This window comes from Neopsephotus bourkii, unplaced genomic scaffold (genome assembly GCF_033783945.1).
Source record: "Neopsephotus bourkii isolate Nb327-2 ecotype Australia unplaced genomic scaffold, CSIRO-AGI_Nbou_v1 NB_107, whole genome shotgun sequence".
Classification (NCBI taxonomy): domain Eukaryota; kingdom Metazoa; phylum Chordata; class Aves; order Psittaciformes; family Psittacidae; genus Neopsephotus; species Neopsephotus bourkii.
This window is the reverse complement of record NW_026900624.1, coordinates 2,585,495-2,603,921: the sequence shown is the minus strand read 5'-3', so window position 1 is coordinate 2,603,921 and position 18,427 is coordinate 2,585,495. Positions and strand designations below refer to the sequence as shown.

Here is an 18,427-nt window from a genome sequence, read left to right as displayed (position 1 = left end):
AACTAAGAATGGCTTTGGAGAACCAAGTCTTGAACACATCGCCTGTCCAGGCAAAAGCTGAAGACACTTGGATCTGCTCTGCAGCTTTAAGGGGAAGAATTGATAATTGCCAGACAGAGGGATCTGTGCCTGTCAACACTCCTAATTCAAAAGTCAACTCCCAAATTTGCTTGAGAATTTCCTGTCTCCTTCTGATAAGGCTCCTGTCTCGTTTTGGCAGACTACCTACATTGAATTGCCAAACTATGCATAACAAGCTATGTTTCAGGGTATTTGCACAAATTTGGATACTGCTGGCACCATCACGCATAGCCCAAATATTACTGTATCAATGCAGAAAATTAAGGTGTGGAGAACTGAGTATGTCCAAAAAAGGAATATATTAAATGAATTTCCCTTTTTCCTCTGTCTGAAACTCACTCTGTCAGAAGACTAGTAAGGAGGGTGGCCTCAGGCTAAGCTCTCAGAACAACAGTGTGGTGCATGGGCCCATTGCTGGCTCCATGTATGGGGTGAGTTTCAGCCTTTGAGAGCTGGTTTTACGTGGATTATGGCACCCCTGCCCCCACCCCCATGCATTTGCACTTCAGGCAGGCATGCCCAATAACCTCCACTAAGTGACTGCTTTTTCTGAGCTGGAACTCATTCATGGACAATTTTCTGTAAGCACTTGGTCAGAGTCACAGCAAGACACTTTGGAGCCTGTTTTGTCAACCCTTCACCCTCTCTTCCCTCATCTTTGGGTTCTTCCCAGCTGCTGCCAGCAGACTTCTGCATCTCCAGAGGTCTGCAGGCTCTCCTTTTGGAGAAGGTCAACAGCTCTAGTATGCAACCCTTTTGGTGCTTTTCTGAAGTGACAGCACTCCTGCCTCTACCTCTTGCTTTGGCCTTATACATACTGCTTAAATGTCAGGCTGTGCCACTAGATGTATCATTCGTGTATGGAATGGCTTTGTCCCAGCTTCTCCAACAGGCACTCCACTTTCAAAAGGTCCCCATGCAGATACTGTTTTTTTATAAATTTACATTAAGCACTCTGGGCTCAAAGTCCAAAATTCCTGTAAAAGTGAATTAAGTTCAAGGAATGATTCTGGAAAGAAAATCAAAAAGGAATACTGAACACCGGCAAAACATTTATATTTCTGTTCGAGAAAAAATATTTATATTCTCTCTACTTGTTGTGGGTTTTTTGTGTTTTTTTTTTTTGTTGTTGTTCTTTTGGTTTTGTTTGTTTGTTTTGGTGTTGTTTTTTTGGTTTTTTTTTGTTTGTTTTGGTGTTGTTTTTTTGGTTTTTTTTGTTTTTTTTTTTTATGTAGATGCATCATCTATAACCTGAAACTACACAGGTCAATATAAATGGTACTTTTATATCTAAAAAGCAAGAAGTATCATACCAATGAGTTCACAAAAAAATATCTTTGTAGAGCTTTAGAGATGGAGGCCAAAAAGAAACAAGAATGAATGACTGAATGACAGGCTGAGTGAATGACAGAAGGCTATGCTAGGTTTTAGCAATGGTTTACTCATTACAGCTCATGAAATCTTTCTCACAGCACTCATTCAAACTGGTTTGCATGCAAACGTGTTGGTGTGGATATGACATTGGCAGACCACTCACTGCCTGACAAATTCCTACCCCAAAACATTTGTAATGCAGGGGTTCAACATGAAAATATGACTCCTAATGGGTTGAACTAGTAGAACTAGTAGGTTGAACTAGTAAAACTCAGGGATTTAAGAACACATGAGCAAGCTGTTTTAATTATTTCCATAGAATCCAGATCTTCCTCTGTGGTGAGCACTGTCTATCAATTGGTGACTTCAGTCTATGACTTGAAGACTCACACTCAGTTCTGTAGGATAGTTAGCTGGCATTTTTTGACAGCTGAAGTCCTATGACAAGATCTCACACTACAGTATGATGCAATGTGCACCCTCTCAGGTAGTACCTTTCTCTTTGGGTTGCATACAACTGGGAAAAAATACATACCCATGCCCAGTAAGTAAGTTTCATTTTTCAGATGCACGCCTTCTACAGTCATGTGATAAAATGAATTTACCAACTTAAAGCTGTGTGTTAGTGCAAGTCCCTACTTGTTGTGGGTGAAAGAGCCTGGAAGCTTTGGTCACAGTTTTCTCAAATAGCATCATTAGGAACTCTTGGGGACTGGTCACTTTTCAACAGTTGTACTGGTCAGGAAGTCAGACAAGTACATTTTTTTTCCAGTACCATGATCCAGAGCAATACCCAGCACCACTATAAACCTTTTCATTCACTGGGCTTATAGAGGCACTAAATAAGATAACTATACAAACCGGACTGTCAGCACTGAAGCTCTTGGTCTAGACTGTGATCAGGTGCTTCCAGTACTGTGATACACAATAAACAAAATTAGGCAGAGGAACAGATTGACTTAGTTTGTGAACTACTGATAAAGCCATCTTAGATTTATTTTGGGGCAAGTAACCATCAGAAAACAAAAAAGAATTGAGTTGGCTGCTTTTTCAGAATTTCCCAACACAGTCTGGACATACCCCCATTTGCTCTTAAATAATTTTTAAAAGTTATGCTTGATCACAAAATAAACATAAAAATATTTAGTGCCACAGAATTATTCTTTCAAAACATATGTATTGTTTTACCCTGCAACTCCCCCTGTGCACTCCTTCTGTGCCTTTTTAGCCTGTTTTATTAAGGGAAAAAATTTGCACGATCACATTACCTGCTAATCCCTCCCAGTAATTTGCAAGCTTATTTTAACCTAATCTACTAAAAGTGCAATACTCTCAAAAATACTAAACTTTTATGAGTTTGCTTTCAATGCTAACTATTCCATGATTCTAACTGGTGGAAGAGGACACTCATGTTAGCGACTGTCTCACTCAAAGAGCGAAGTATTGCAAGCTAAGTAGCTTTTAGGCTGTGCACCAGTACAGGCAGTGCTCCCAAATAGGAAAAGCACATGTTGACCTCTGCCAAGCTAGTAGTCAGAGAACAGGGAAAAGAGATAAAACACTGTGTAGGTGCTTACATGACAGGGGAATGAGAGCGTAAGAGTAGGAGGTAGCTGCAGTACTGCAGAATGAAAGGGAGTAAAACTCAGGGAAGGAGTACAGGCAGAAGACAAAATTCATAAGAAACCAGGCTTCATTCATGTAACTGCCAACAAACAACTTGTTTGGGGTTAGTCATGGTTACCTGGAAAATAATTTATGTTAAACTCAAAACCAGGCACTCTTATAATCAGTTTATGTGCACATGGACATGCAAGTAAAGTCATAGCTTGCTTTAAATTCACAATTTAGGCTTTACAATAAAGGTGGCTTATTTATCTATTTATTTATTATTTTATTTTGATTGTGGATAAATTAGTCTAAATCTGCAGTGAGGACAACCATTATCCTAAATTTGCACGAACAATGACTTCTAGGAGGGAACATAGATAAGGGTCAGAGTTTCTAAAAGCCTTTTCTGAAATGGAAGTCAAGTAAATAAAACAGTTAAATCACCATCTGATGATGTTGACGGAGATGTAGTTTGCAAGTCTGATACAGCCATTCTTTTTCTGTCCCTCTAAACAATTTTGGCAAAAATGTATTTTAATCATTGAAAGATGGTTTCAATTTCTGTCTTTCCGAGACAGGGATGCAGAGATGCCTTTTCCCTTAACTAATTTTTCTGTCTGAAGTCTGCCTAACTATCATCGGGGTGCAGTGAATTGTAAGCACTTGGTCAGAGTCATGTTTTCAGGAAAAACATGAGGAGAAAAAGAGGAGCATATGTAGCTTCTGAAGAGCAGAAATATGATGAGAAGATGGAGATGCCAAAGGTCTTCAAAGAGCCTAACCTTTCCTGAAGTCAAGTAGAAGAGATTCAAACAAGAAATTATCTTCTCACAAAGATAAGGAATGTTACTGAGAAAGAACATGAGCAATAATATTATGTCTTTTATGCCATGGAGGCTTGGTCCTAAGTCCTGGATTTGCTTTGTTCCATGGCATTAAGAGACGAGCAAAGCAGTTGTCAGACTGTGGTAAAGAAATATGAAAGGTATCTGAATCACAGAATGAAAAAGAAAATGGGGACAAAACTTTTTTACACAACATATTTGAGACTTTTTTAATCAAACAAGCAATTTCAGCGGAGCTTGTGGGTCTTGCATGCTCAGATGGGGCACAAAGCTGTCAAGTAGGAAAAAAAATATACAAACTCCGGATGTTTAGAAAAAGGAAAAAAAAAAAAGCTATGAAAATTTGCCAGGTTGCACAGCAGAAAGAAAACAAACTGCATGTTTGGAGGGAAAGCAAGAGAAGTCCACAGCTGACTCTGTTACCAAATCACAAACCCATACAAACATACAGACACAGGATAAAATTGAGGACTACAAGAAAAAACTTATGAAAGGCAACCACAGACAGTGTGTAAAAGCAGCATAAAGGATTGTATTATTCACTGAGAAACCTACCAGTTTATGCAGCTCCAGCTTCTGGGAAGAATTATATTTGCAACTAAGTAACAAAATTGTTCTGCAAAAGATGGCAAAACAGGGCTGAGAGTATTTGCTAAGAAATTCAGCATACATGCATTCTGCATGGTTGAAAAAAGAAGCATTGGTTGTAACTGTTGAATAGCATTTTACATATATTAGTTGGACATTACCTTGAATTCAAATTAAAACTTTTTGACTTTGCTTGTGCCCACGTTAAAGTGAAACTTGAAATGATGGGAAAGAATCAAGGAATGTGATGGGGTTTTATTTGAAGGTTGTCCTGAAATTTAAGAGATACAGTAGTTTTGTTGTTGTTTTTTTTTCCAAGAGAAGCAATTACACACAAGTGGAAAATATGAGACAGAGATGCAACATGTTACTTCAAAGAAGTGTAGGGAGATAAAAACATAAACAAACAAAAAAATCTGTAAAAAATGGAATTCACAGCACTAATGGTGGTGATTTCCCAGAACTTTCATCTGGGCCAGGCCTGGCACAGGTTGTTTATTTGAATTTTGCGGGATCTGTATTATCTCATTCGCATGCAGAAGTTACATTATTTTCAAAATGCCCTTCACTGGAAATGTAGTCGTAAGTTTAAAACTGAAGCATTGTGAGTTCTCATAACTGAAATTAAAATAAAAAGCCAAACAGAAAATCTGCTCAGACAAGGAACAGGACATATTCAGTCTTATTCTATGTACAGTTGTTGTACACATATATATATATATATGCAGACATATATACATATACATGTGCATATATGTATTACTTATGCCCATATGACTTCCAGTATCTAAAGCAGAAAAGTCAGTGGACCCAACACCATCCAGAGACTGAACTGAACTATGATGGATTTTAGACTTCTGATTTCCCACTCAAAGATTGAAGGGTGCTGTATTTCATTTGAAATTGTTCTAAGAACAAGTTCCATATTATCTATAAATAAATTCTTATTAGCATAATATCAGAAGAGGATGACACAGCTAATGTACTTTAACGGGAATCCAGACGGCAGCATTAAATGTAGCGTAGGAAAGACCAAGGCAAAAAATTTCCTCTGATATGAAAGGTAAAACTTTAAATTAGTTTATTTTGTGCTTCTGTGTATAACTGTATAATATTCAAAATAGTTAAACAATTAGGTTGCAAAAAAATACTGAAAGAAATGGCTTTCCAAAATCATTTATCTTTCTTGTTATTTAGCCCTTGTTGAGACTAGGTTTTGATGTTGATAGCTGGCAAGGATGGGCTGGTGATGAAAAAACTTGACACCTGGCCCTTTTCATACTAATCTTTCAGTCTTTCCAGATGGCAGAGTTTACTTCTGTTCCCATCTGTTCCTTTTCAGTAAGAAAGAGGAAGGAAGAAATGAAATCACTAAAATATTTCATGGCTTTTAGAAGGATCTTTGAGATTCTTTTCAAGTCCTTTATTCTGGACCACCTTCCTGTGGAAGGCTGGTGATGGCACCTACAATTATTTTCCTCAGATCAAAGGTGAAATGCTGGGTTTAATTTTTCAGATTTTCGCTGAGATAATTCATCTGGATGAGGTTCATGGATGGAAAAAACTGAAACAGCCGGAGTCATCACATCAGCACATACTTGCAAAAAGAGTAAACAAAGCAAGCCAGCAAGCAAACAAACGAGGGGTATCAGACTTGTGATTAGACAATATGTGATGCCATCTATCACTAGTCAGGTCAGAGCAGAACTTCAGGTGAATATTTGCTAGTTCTGATTTACAAAACTGTTTATACATTAAGAAAACTTCTTGTGCAGAAACAACTAGTATCATTTCCCTGGTTATTTGCTATAGTTTAACTGTTGAGTTCTCAGGTCTTGACTTTGGGCTAAGTTTTCACTGCCTCAAGATGAACTTATTCCCTGGGGGTCCATTAGACTTCTTCCATGTAAGTGGGGTCAGAATTAGGCTTCTGTTAAGCTAGTTATCTCCAGAGCTAGCAACTGACTATGCAAGAAAATTCAGCAGGAGGATGATAGAAGCTGATGGATGGGAAAAGACAAAAAAAACCCAAAGTAAAATCCATCAATGGAAATCTGCCACTTAACAAGGAAATAATTTTGGATGCTACTTTGTAATCTGTAAATTTCCATGTGTTAAAATTAATCTGGAGAAAATTCAGAAAGCAATTAAACAAGTTGCTAGAGATATTTATGACTAAAAATCAAAATAATCACTTTTATGGACCTGGCTAAGGAAGGCTATGGTAGCCATGTGTGCATGCATTTGAATATCTTAAATAGCAAGAAGCCATTCGTATCTTTCTCTTGCCAATGATCTGGCATATTTCCCTTAGAAGACCAAGAAGATTTCTGACTCCAGCCATCCTAAAAGAGCATGTTGACCTGAGGAAACTGGAAATAGGCTGTAGCTTAGTTCATGTGTCCCACAAAACAGTCTGAATACATGAGAGGAGCCTTAACGTGTTCCCAGGGACATGGCAGAGCAAGTGGCTGTCTTCTGCATGGCACAACCTGTGCTCACTATGCAGGCAGTTCAGGGTGCTGGCTCATAAAGTGTTGTCTTCTCTGCTCCACCTGAGCCTCTTTACACATGTGAATGTCTTCACACTAATCTACAGAGAGTCTTTGAGCAGATTTTTTCTGGAGAGCTTTGCAATGCCATCCAAACAGAAGTAAAGTTAGTTATCCTGATGTAGTTTTGCCAGTTTATTGTAGGATCAGGAGACCCTACTAGAGCAGGGTACTGTATTGTGTAGGCATGCCAATTTGTATAAAGTTACTTTCTGGATCTCTGTCCAGGTTGCTGCCAGCCTATAGACATACCTCAATTATCTTGGGAGATGCTGCTAAACCTACCTCTTGAAAAGGAGATAGTGACAAAACCAGATTATTTGTTAAAATATTTGTTATTTTCAACAATTATACCCTTTATTTTCAGCTCTTTCTCAAAGAATGCCATCATTAGAAAAAAACACTAGAATTTAACTCATAAAAAAAAAATTGTAAACAAACCTCTACTCTGAAAAGAACTCTTGCCAGCTGTCCTACTGCCGCTGAGGATTGTGCTGTTGCTAACAACTTTTACATGGAAAAGCACTCAATACTGTAGTAATGAGTGGCATTAAAGTTGGATGGGGGGTGTTATGAAGATTATGAGTTGACAGTCACTTGATGAATTTAAAATTAGACATGACAGAGCTTTGAAGAATATGCTATCTGGCTCGTTGGGATCTTGGGACCAAAGACCATATTAGGAGCTATTACAGTGTAGTAGGAGATGGATTTTGTTTGGTTTCGTTCTCCAGTTCTGAGGAATTCCACTTGACCCCCCCAAGCTCAGCAGCTTTCAGAGTCGCCTGTGAGCGGTCCGTATGAGCCCCTGTGTTGCTCCAGTTCTACAAACTTCACTGGCTTTATCTTTGTAGCTGCAAGTATCTGTTTCCTTGTCTGTGGATGGCTGGTGTCTCAAGCAGCTAACAGATGGGTCAACACGGAAACAAGGAAACAGGGGGAAGCCTGCCATTTTATTAAACTTTGTTGTCCAGTGGGACTTAGTTGTAATTTAGTAGAACAAACAGAGGAATGGTTTGTTTTTAGGGAACTGGCAAATTCCAGCAAATAAATGTATTTGCTACAATTTTTACAATCAAATACATCGCTCATCTAATATAGGCAAATTCGCTTCCCCTCTCTGACTTCTATGATTCAACATACTAAAATGCTTTGAATGTGCATCCATGGTTTTAAAAAAAACAAACACCAAGACTCAAATTTAAGATTTGTTTATGGTCCCATTAATTTCAGGAGGATTGCCTGGGTGCAGCTGAGGTCATAATTGCGCCTGCAATCAGATGCATTTCCACATTTGCTTAGGTGAGGATTCCTGCTTCTGTGCAAATCAGAAAAAATGCATTGAGTTCAGTGGAGGTGATGGTGTCAAATATGTCATCAGAAACTGTCAGTAATGGCACAATCTGAACCAGAGAAAAAATAAGATAAACAAATGAACTCACCAAAGAGCAACTAAATTGATCAGATTTGCTTAATGCTGGTTCTGGGGATAGCAAACACTGAAAAGACACTAGCTTTTATTTCAGAGGAATAAAGCAAATGAAAACAAACTATAGGAAAAAAAAAAAAAAAGCAAATCAAACAGGAAGATTTCCTAATAGAGAAAAGACAGAAGGAAAAAAAAAAAAAAAAAGAGAGAAAATTCAGAATATTTCCTTGGACTTTGAAAACATATCTGTTTCCCCAAATTGCCAACTCTTCCAAGAGAGACCACTCCCTATCCTAGCAGATGTTAAAAACAGCTTTAGCCTCCCAAGGCAAGATTTAACTCCATGAAGCTTTTGTTTGTTTTTGTTAAAAATAAAACAAACCAAACATACAAACAAACATAAAAAGGCAAAAGAACACCAAAACTGCCAAATTCATCTTGTCTTGGTAGACTGGTTCGCTTTTCTCAGAGCCTGTAGTTGCTACTCTTTCAATACAAAAGCAAAACAATGTTCCTGAGTGATTCAAATGCAACCTTTCAGCAGAAAGATGAAGTCTCTGTCTAGATTGCTTCATGAATAGATTTTGTATTAATAAGCTGATTCAACATTTTTTCTAAGTACATGTAGATCCCATCCACAAGGAAAGAAATATTAAGGCAGTACTTCCTAAAGATGTTAGAATAACGTGAGATATTTGCCATCTCTCTGAAAAGGAGTTTTACTCCATAAAATTGTCTGTTGCAAATCACGCTACCAGAAGTAGCTGGACTATACCAGTCACTCTATACAGCCGACACATAGTCACTCAGGGGCTGAATTTTAGGAACCTATTCTTTTAAATAAAGCAGGACCAGGATATGATGCAAAGCCTGATTCATGTGGCTGCTTTATGGGCTGGTGCTACACAGAAGTACTGAGAGGTGTGCTTGGCAAATGCTGGTACTCACCACATAGGCCTGAGCACAAAGTATGATTCTACTTTAACACAGATATTTGTAAAGTATAGCTATTCATATTCTTACCTACAAGGCAAGAATATTTAAAAGAATTCTAGTTTGTAGGACGTTCAGATCCTCACAGTATTGGATTAATTGTGCTTTTATTGCTATCAATACTAAAACTTCCATTTGTTTCTGAAAAGAAATGTCAGCTCTGGTTTCAAAAATCCTGCTTTTTCTAGGCCTTAAGGCCATTAGGTTCAAAAATATATTGGTAAGCATTAACAAAGAAGGAAAGTTGCTTAAGATGTTGGGGGATCTAATTGGGAGAACATGCAAATGTCAATAAACACTGAAGAAAACATGTCCTTTCAGGAAGACTTTTTTTTACGTTATAGATTTATCTGCATCATCCATTTGGAACTCTGATCATGTAAAAGACTATGGAAATTGTTTGAGAAGTGTGTGGAGGAAATAATTTTGTACTTATCACAGGAGCTGAAAAGAATGAACTGAGCAAATATTTTCTTTCAATTGTACAAATCCAGGAAAGACCCCTAGCACATGAAATGACATATCCCTCTTAATGACCATGGTTTTGTTACCTAATCCAGAGCAGGGCAAAGTCGAAGATGGTGTCACTGGACTTTATTTTTGCTGCTACCTCGCAGCTACCTTGATTTTGTGCCTACTGCTTATATGCTAGATGTAGGTAAGGAAGTGTGGGGAATGGTAAAGAGAGGACACACACAAACATTTCCACATTCTTCCCAAGGATTTCTTAAATATTTCTGCTATACTATTTGTATATAAGGAATCTTTTTTTTTTTTTTTTTTTACTCAGCTGACTATGTATTATGGTTTTTATCCCCCTAAGGCATCGGATTTGTCATTATCATTTAGTATTTCTGAAACTAAGCTCATCACAGATCACAGCATCTGGTGGTACTACAAGTTTACCTCAAACAGATCATACCAGGAAAACTGGTTAAATGTCTCTATCACATTTATAAGGTCTCTATTTAATAGTTAAAAGTCATAACACCTGATCTTGGTTTGGAGCAGAAACCAAATATTGCCCTAATCCTATCTCTCAAGGGGACAAAAGTTGCTTTTGTCTTGTGAGTGTGCTTGTCTACCTCCTGGCTGAGGCAGAAGCCACAGGAGAGGAGGCTAACTTATAACTTGTCTAAGCACAGAGGTTTTCAGAAGCAGTTACTGGATTTAAATTTCACACTCACAACCTTAATTCACTTTTGACTGTAGATGAGCCCTTAAACATTCATGTAGAGTGCAACTTCCTTCTTCTGTAACTCCAGTTAACTGCCAGTTACCTCTGACAATATTGATCTAGTCTTCTGGTGAATGTGCATGAATTTTTGTAGGGCCATAGCCTAGAAATAGATATTTCAAAGTTAACTAGATTAACACTTTCTCACATGCTAATTCAGCTAATGTAAGATAAAACATGTAAAATCTATTGCAGGGACAAACCCAAAATAGAGGAATTTGTTGCTGGAAAGTGTAACAGAGCAGCTGAGAAAAAGGACATTTATTGCTGTGGTTCCATTATTGATAACACGCAGCTGAAACAGAAAATCTTGGAGGAGTGCTGCAAATCTTACCCTGTAGGTTGTAATACTCCATGAATGTTTTCATCTCCTCTGGTACAAGTTTGTAATAGATAACACAAATGGAGCTTGTTCTATGGAATATGTGTATTTACATGGCTAGGCAGGCGGTAACTCCCTCTAAAGTACAGGCAGAGTGGCAATGACTCATGCACGCTGGTTTCCCGGCACAGCCTAATGGAAAAGTGGAATTACCTCCTATCCTTTCCATGTGCATTTAAACGTAACCAACATGTTGACTTCTCTGAGCTCCAGATGACTACAGATGAACTGTGTTGCAACATGTACAGACACACAACTCTCCTCAATACACCACTGTCCTCATGCAAACATACCTTTATCATACATTTCTGCAGAGGGCAATTTCAAACACAAACTTAGAAGCCAAATTGGGAAAGACCCTTTTGCATGTGTGCAAAGAGGTGGAGAGGAGAGCAACAGAGATAAAAATAAGAGAGGGAGGAGTATATGATCTTGTTCTGATCTTTCCAAATCATTGCTGACTTGAAGGAAAGGGCCACCTTGCTTAGCTTGTTCACACAGCAAGTTGCTTGTACCACATGAAGGAAAGGATAGTCTTAACTGTACTGGATACTTGGGTGTGTTTTTCTTTTAATTGCTCAGGAAATGTGATGTTTCTTGAGGCTTTCTGCAGAGGAGTGCCCTTCCCCTATGGTCTTGAAGGTCATGATACAATCAGGAACATAGCTCTGTGTATTTCCTCTAGAACACAACCTTGAAACTACTCCATACTCACCCTTACCACTTCTCTCTTCACATGCACTTCCCATCTGTCCCTTCAGAAAGCAACTTATCCCCATATCCCTCACCAACAGATTCTTGAACAGAGATGGTCGTCTCCCACACAGAAACAGCTGCCATCCACCTCTGTCATCCCTACCCACACGCAGCTTCTTTCCACTGTCTGCTCCTAGTCACCATGAGGAGGCACACACATGTTCCCGCACCAGCAAACATCTGCAGGGACACCCAGATGCTCCAGCAAACACATTTCTCTGGCTGTGCCATGGCTACAAAGTCGTCCAGGCAGGCACTAATGCCCCATGTTCTTCTCACTCCAACAGAGCTTGATCACTCATACTTTGATCCACTTCCTGCCACAGTCCAACACTAATTGTACCCATCAATCCATATCTCTTTTCCCAGCCAGCTGGTAGGTCAATGCCACTATTTGCTTTTTATTTATTTTCTCAGCAGTTAGGTGGGGAGGAAGCCAAGTGGCCAGAAACCAGAGCATTAGCATCAGCCGTGCTAGTGCCAGTGGGCAGGGTAGGCTAGGGCCTGTTTTGAGCCCAGCTGCATCCCAGTGGTTGGGGCTGATTGTCTCCCCCTCCTGGACAATCTCTTGATGTCCCCACTGCCCGCAACCCACCTGTGGGTAGTTCACTGCCGCACAGGCGAAGGGAGCTTTCCACTGACCACAACCAGCTTCAAAAACCACCAAGAAATATTACTCAGCTGGGGAGCTTGAATTGGACTCCTTACTGGGAAACAATGGTATAAAGTATGGCAATGGTTTCCCGACACAGGTCATGGTTGTACTAACTGCCTGCTAGCTAAGTATTTTAGAGTAGTTATTTTTTTCTCTTTTTTTTTGGCAGGGATTAATCCATGGAATAAATCAGATTGGGGTCCATGAACTTTTATGTGACTGATGGTATGTAAAGTCTGGGCCCAGAGGCTTCAGCCTTCAAGCCTAAAGGTTCTGTGTGATCAAACTGTCTTCTTCCACTGCAAGTCTTGCAGAATTGCTCACAATCTTGTTATTAGATATGGATGTAAACAAACACTTTCCTAACCAGTGCAGAACAGTGCTTAAGATGGCACCAAACCCCTAGGCAAGCCAGACAATTTGAAGATATTGGTAGAGCAGATTAGAAGAGCAGATGTCAATATATGTGATTGTTTTGAAGGGAAAGATTCTCAGTGTTTCTCTCTCACACACTTAATGTGTCCTATGCATTTAACCTTCAGCCAGCTGCACATTACTCCAGCACTGCTTCAAGCCATGCAGAAAGCTAGTTCTTTCTTGTTTCCTTTGACTGACATCTGTACTCCCTATGTGTACTTCTATCCTATGGTTGTTCATACAACAGCCCTGGTAACTGGTCCTAGAGAAATATCTCTGCCATTTTGCACCTGCAGTGAAGTTTGAAGGCACGAAAATAAGACGCATTGATATGCCTCCAAATGAAGCTGGTATAAATATTTTAGTTAGACATCCTGGGCTTTTGCTCAGGATTATTCAGTCATTCGTTAGAAAAAAAGTCTGTAAAATCTCTAAAGGAGAGCTTGTCTGCTGTGCACATCACACAGAAGGGAAGCACATCGAGGGCACGTTTAGTCCTATTGCTACCCACGCACCAAACCATTTTCTCAGTTAGTCATCTTTCCCTACCCTCCTTCTCAATGCAAACATTGCTTCTTAGTCCTCACGAAACTCACCTCTGTTGTGTGTCTTACATAACTTATTTCAACACGGAGAGTTGTGCCACAAATGCAGTGGACATGTGATTCTCCCGCTGGCCTTCCGTAGCCATCTTCCTGGGTGTATTTTTGTAACTTCCACACAGACATATGTTCCTTATGGCAACCTGGGACTCTTACTTGCCCCTCAAGGATTTCAGCTTCTTCCTGCAGACCCACTGGATCATTGTCATCACATGCCTGCCTCTACAACTCTACCAGTCACATAAGCACAACACTCACTGAACAAATCTGTCCGACCACCACACAAACCCAGCAGCTATTGCCACTGACTACATGCATTTACCTATGTTCTCGACTTGTTCTCCCTTACGTTTAACTCCCAACCTGCTCTCATGCTGCTATGCATGCATGTACAGACCCTTGCACACTTAGGCAGCCTTCCTTAAATTAAGAGGCAGATAACTACAGATGGCTTAAGCCGTCATAAACTTTTTCTCACTCCTCATCACTCTTCCCTCCCCCATAAGCTGTTTCCCTTCTCCCAGGCCCCACACCCAGGTCTGCAATCCTTTCCTGTACTTCCCTCATTTACTTAGAGCATGCTTCATGCACAAATCTCCCTTATCAGACACAGCTTTTCACTCCCTTCACCTTCCCTTCCACAGCCCTTACAAGCAGGCACAAACTAGCAGGTACTTTCCCTGCTTACACACTATTATGTGACAACCTACACTAAGTTTCTCACCCCTTGTAACATTAACTGTCATTCCCATTCACTTCCACTTCATGCCCTACAGCTCCTGTCCCCTTACCTCTGCACACACTTCACACTTTACTTTTGACCTTAGTACAGCCATGTGGCTTATAGGGCCCTCCAGGTAGTTATCCCTCCCATTCCTTCTCTTCTCACCCTTTATATCTCTAGTCATTTCTCCGCTAACACATCTGTTCCGTTCCCTCTTGCTGCTTCACTTAGCCAGTACCTACCACAGAGATATAAGCACATTTGTTACACCTCTCTTAACAGAAAATCGCTCCTCTTTGTGTATGCATTCTCCTCCTCCTACACCCCTCACATTATTCCTTACTTTACATTATTTTCCTCAACTGCTTCCCCTATAACATTACTTGTTCTTCTCATGTGTTATCTCAAATACCTGGCAAAGAGGCATCCTCTGTTTCTGCTGGCCAAGGCACTCCTGCATATTTGCATTATTTTCTCTGTTTGTCTGTGAAGAAATAAACCCCTATATTTCCTCTCATTCTGTGCTCTCTTGCCTTATACCTCCTCTGGATGCCTAGGCATCTTTACAGAAAACCTAACTCTTAATTTCATCCTCATGCCTCCTGCATTCCTGATTTTTTCGCCATTCTCATGCTTCTCAAGACCTGCTACATCTTTATATTCCTGTCACAGTTCACCCTGCCCCCATGGTTTCCACTATCTGCATTTCCTCACAGCACCTTCACATGTCTTTTTCCTCAGTTCTGTCTCTCCCTTGCAACCAGGCAGTGCACTCCAGCAGGCTTCCAACCTCCTCTGAAATTTCTCTAAGCAATTACCCCCTCACATACCTCTGTAGGTCCCTATACCCTTTCCCATCACCACACCCTATCTCCATCTAGCTCAGCTTTTTCGTCTGCATTCCTCTTCTCGGCATGTATTTCTATCACCATGCAAGCCTTGCTTTTCATACTCTTCACACCTTCCTTGCAAATACATCCTCATATCTATTTCTTGGCAGAATCAAAGGTGTCTCCTTTAGATGCCCCCCACAAGCATCATGTAGCTGATTATTTTCCATACCTTTCTTCAAATAGACAATAGTTCACATTTTTCTTCCTCCTCCAAACATCCTTTGTGCCCTGTGCTTTCACCTTTCTCCCTCCACTCCCACTCCATACCCTGCCTCCCCTTTGCACACCCTAGCATCTTTGTATATCCCTTTCATATCATCATGCAGCCTCCAGTCTGCACCTTTTCCCATCCCTTTCAAGTGTTACTTCCCCTTCTGAGCTCCTAAACTTTTTTACACCCACAAAGATCCTCTTTTTCCAGTTGACCTGCAGCAGTTCCCCTTTGCAGCTGACCACCTTTGCATGGCTCATCTGTCCTAATTAACCCAATACACAATACTCAATACATAGCAGTTTATTTTCAGTACATAACACTTTCCCTCCAAACTCCTTATATCTGTATTTCTAGTAGCATTCAGTTCTTCTTTCCATGGTGAAAAAGACAAAAAAAAATAATCCTAAACCTATGTGTATTGCATGTCCCAAATTATAGCACCCTTCTGCACAAAAGCACTCCCCTCCTGGCTCTCTGGTACATCCTCTTTTCTCTACATATTTTACATTGACCACCTGCAATCACGTCTAGTTTTCCTTCCCCCTCTATGCTCACACACAGAGCTCCTGGTACTGACACGTGTATCTAAGACCAATCTTTTTACTACTAGCAGCTGGAACCATGTTGAACTCTCCCATTCTCTACTGCTTTTGTTTGCCTTGCCACAAAGTGATTTTTTTCTTTCTATTATTAGTTTTTCTTTTTTGGTACATCTCATTTATAGGTATTTCTTAAAGCTCTCCTCCACTTACAGGTTTGCACAGATCAGGTATTTTTCTGTGCCCAAGAATGTCTCTCCTATTTGTCTGAGTATTTTCCTGAAGGCGCAATGTAAAAGCAAACTTTACATACCATTTGCACTCTTCGTGCAACAAATCACATGTGCCTAAGAGCAAAGAATGCTTTCTGAAAGGCTGTAGCTTGTAACAATTGACTGGACCATATAGCATACATCCCTGTCTATTTAAAATTGGGGGGAGGGAAGCAACCCCTCTCACACACACAGAGTCATCTCTAAATAACTGGTTTTGCAATAGAGGGACCAGAGAATGTGCACATAGCAGCCCTATTCAATCTAAAATATCCATCTCTCCGGATACTGCATATTTATAGTTCAAGAGATAGGACCAACACAGAGCTTTCCCATTTATTTTAATGAAGGATTAAGAACTGATCAGAAAGCTATCTAAACCATTCAAGGACTTTTTCCCCTCTTGCTAATAGCAGTTTGGTGTCTCCATCAGGACTCGCCAGTAACTGACGCTTTAAGCTGCATTTCAGCTGTTTAGATGAGAAACAGCTTTCTATTTTGCTCTCTATATGTGCGTCTATGTTGATTAGTTGTGTGCTCCATTCCTAGAAGGAAATTGCAGCGTAAGAATAGTTTTCCTGCCATCCTAGCACAGAGTGAGTGTATCTTTTTCACCTAGACACAGATGTGCAGGCAATCCTTTGATCTCCGGTTTCTCCCAGAGAATTTAATGTTTGGGTTTGAGGAGAATGGGAACTAATTCAAAGGTCATTAATAGGGTTTCCAGTGTCTGGCAGAAACGAAAAAGAAAGCTCCGGTGAAGTTATTTACCTGAGCCAGGCAAGGTCTAGAAATTTGGAATTTTGACTTTGCTTGACATGGGCTCTAACTTTCCCTTAGGGCAAGCACGCTATGTGTGCTGAGGCTGATTCTTGCAATCCACGATCAAGATTTCCAACCCCTTTTGTTATACCTGAAGTTGTTGGTCTCCCTCTTAAAATAAAACCAAGAGTCTCCTTTGCTTTTGCCTCTTAAATCAGATTCCTTTCACACCTCATATTTCTCCTCTGCTGTTTTCTTGCCAGGGACCTGAACAACTGTGTGCAGAGCAGGAAGAGAGAGGAACCTCAGGACTAAAGCAAGCTATAGGGCAAGTAGGGGTGGGGGAAGGAGGAGGCATAATGGGAAAGGCAACATTTGGGACAGATCTACTGCTTACAAGAACCCCCCTCTTCCCCATTATACTTCTTAAAAGGACCCCTCTCCCCCCCCTCCCCTCCCCGCCCTCTTAGGACCCTATTAGAAAACGTCAAATTTCCCTTACCGTGGTAGGAGTAACCATGGCATCCGTGTGAATGTTTCCAGAAAAGTCGACATGAAGAGAAAGGTGGATGTAAATATGTTCATTCAAAGTCCCAAAGTTGGTCTGCTTGGGCTGTGCAGAGTTGCTCTATGGGAGAGGAGCCTTAAACTCTGAGTCCCGTGAACATAATCTGCTCGATTATAACAAACCAGCTCAGCCAGATGGCTCTGTGCTTTGCAGATTAACCCCTTTATTGCCATGCTCTGCTTTCCTTACCTACCATTTATAATAACCTTGCCTGGTTGGGGAATTTCAGAGAATAAGGCATTTGTTTGAAAATGACAAAACTGTCATAAAGGTAATATTTTCCCCTGTGTGCTCTAAAAAAAACATCATGCGGCTATTATTTTTTTTTTTAATCCAATCGACAGTTTTATTCCTCTTCCTGGCAAAATCTTTTTATATTATTAAGAACAGTATTAGCACCGGGGAACATTTTAGAGAATTCTTTTGTTAAAACATAACCATCTCTTCCAGACTGCGATTCTCAGAAGACAAGGATTTTATTGCAGGAATGTCTCTGTGTTTGCACTCTAATGGACCATCCACTCTCCCCACCCTTCCCCCCCTACTCTCTCTGTCTCCCACATGCACACTCACACACATGCACACGCACACCCTTTGGTCAAACTGCCAGCATGTGTTGCTATTCTTACACATATTCAGAAGTCATTATAGGACATGTAAAACAGGTGAAACAGAGACACAGAACCAGAATGCCATAAGCCCCTGCTCTCTCCCCCTGGCTCTTTTTTTTTTTTTTTTTTTTTTACTTTTAATTACTAAAAAATCTTAGACAAGTTTATTTTTTTTGTCAGCATTTCTGTAAATTATGTCTCACTCCCCCCCCCCCCCCCCCCCCCCGACACAAAATAAGTGTTGGGAGAAATATCCACTGTAAAGAACAGACCTTATGATGGATTCGTTTCCAGATATTCCTCCTGTTTCGATTTGCAGATT

The 18,427-nt window shown here is 40.2% G+C and overlaps 1 protein-coding gene across 1 annotated transcript in view; it reads right to left on the bottom strand.

Annotated features, from left to right (window-relative positions):
* The window catches only part of NTF3 (neurotrophin 3), a 51,251-nt gene extending 33,221 nt beyond the window's left edge, over positions 1-18,030 (bottom strand). Inside the window, exon 1 of the mRNA XM_061357981.1 lies at positions 17,429-18,030. Coding sequence (XP_061213965.1) covers positions 17,429-17,446 — 18 coding nt within the window. The 5' untranslated portion in view covers positions 17,447-18,030. The remainder of the gene's footprint in view (positions 1-17,428) is intronic.
* Positions 18,031-18,427: the final 397 nt, after the last annotated feature.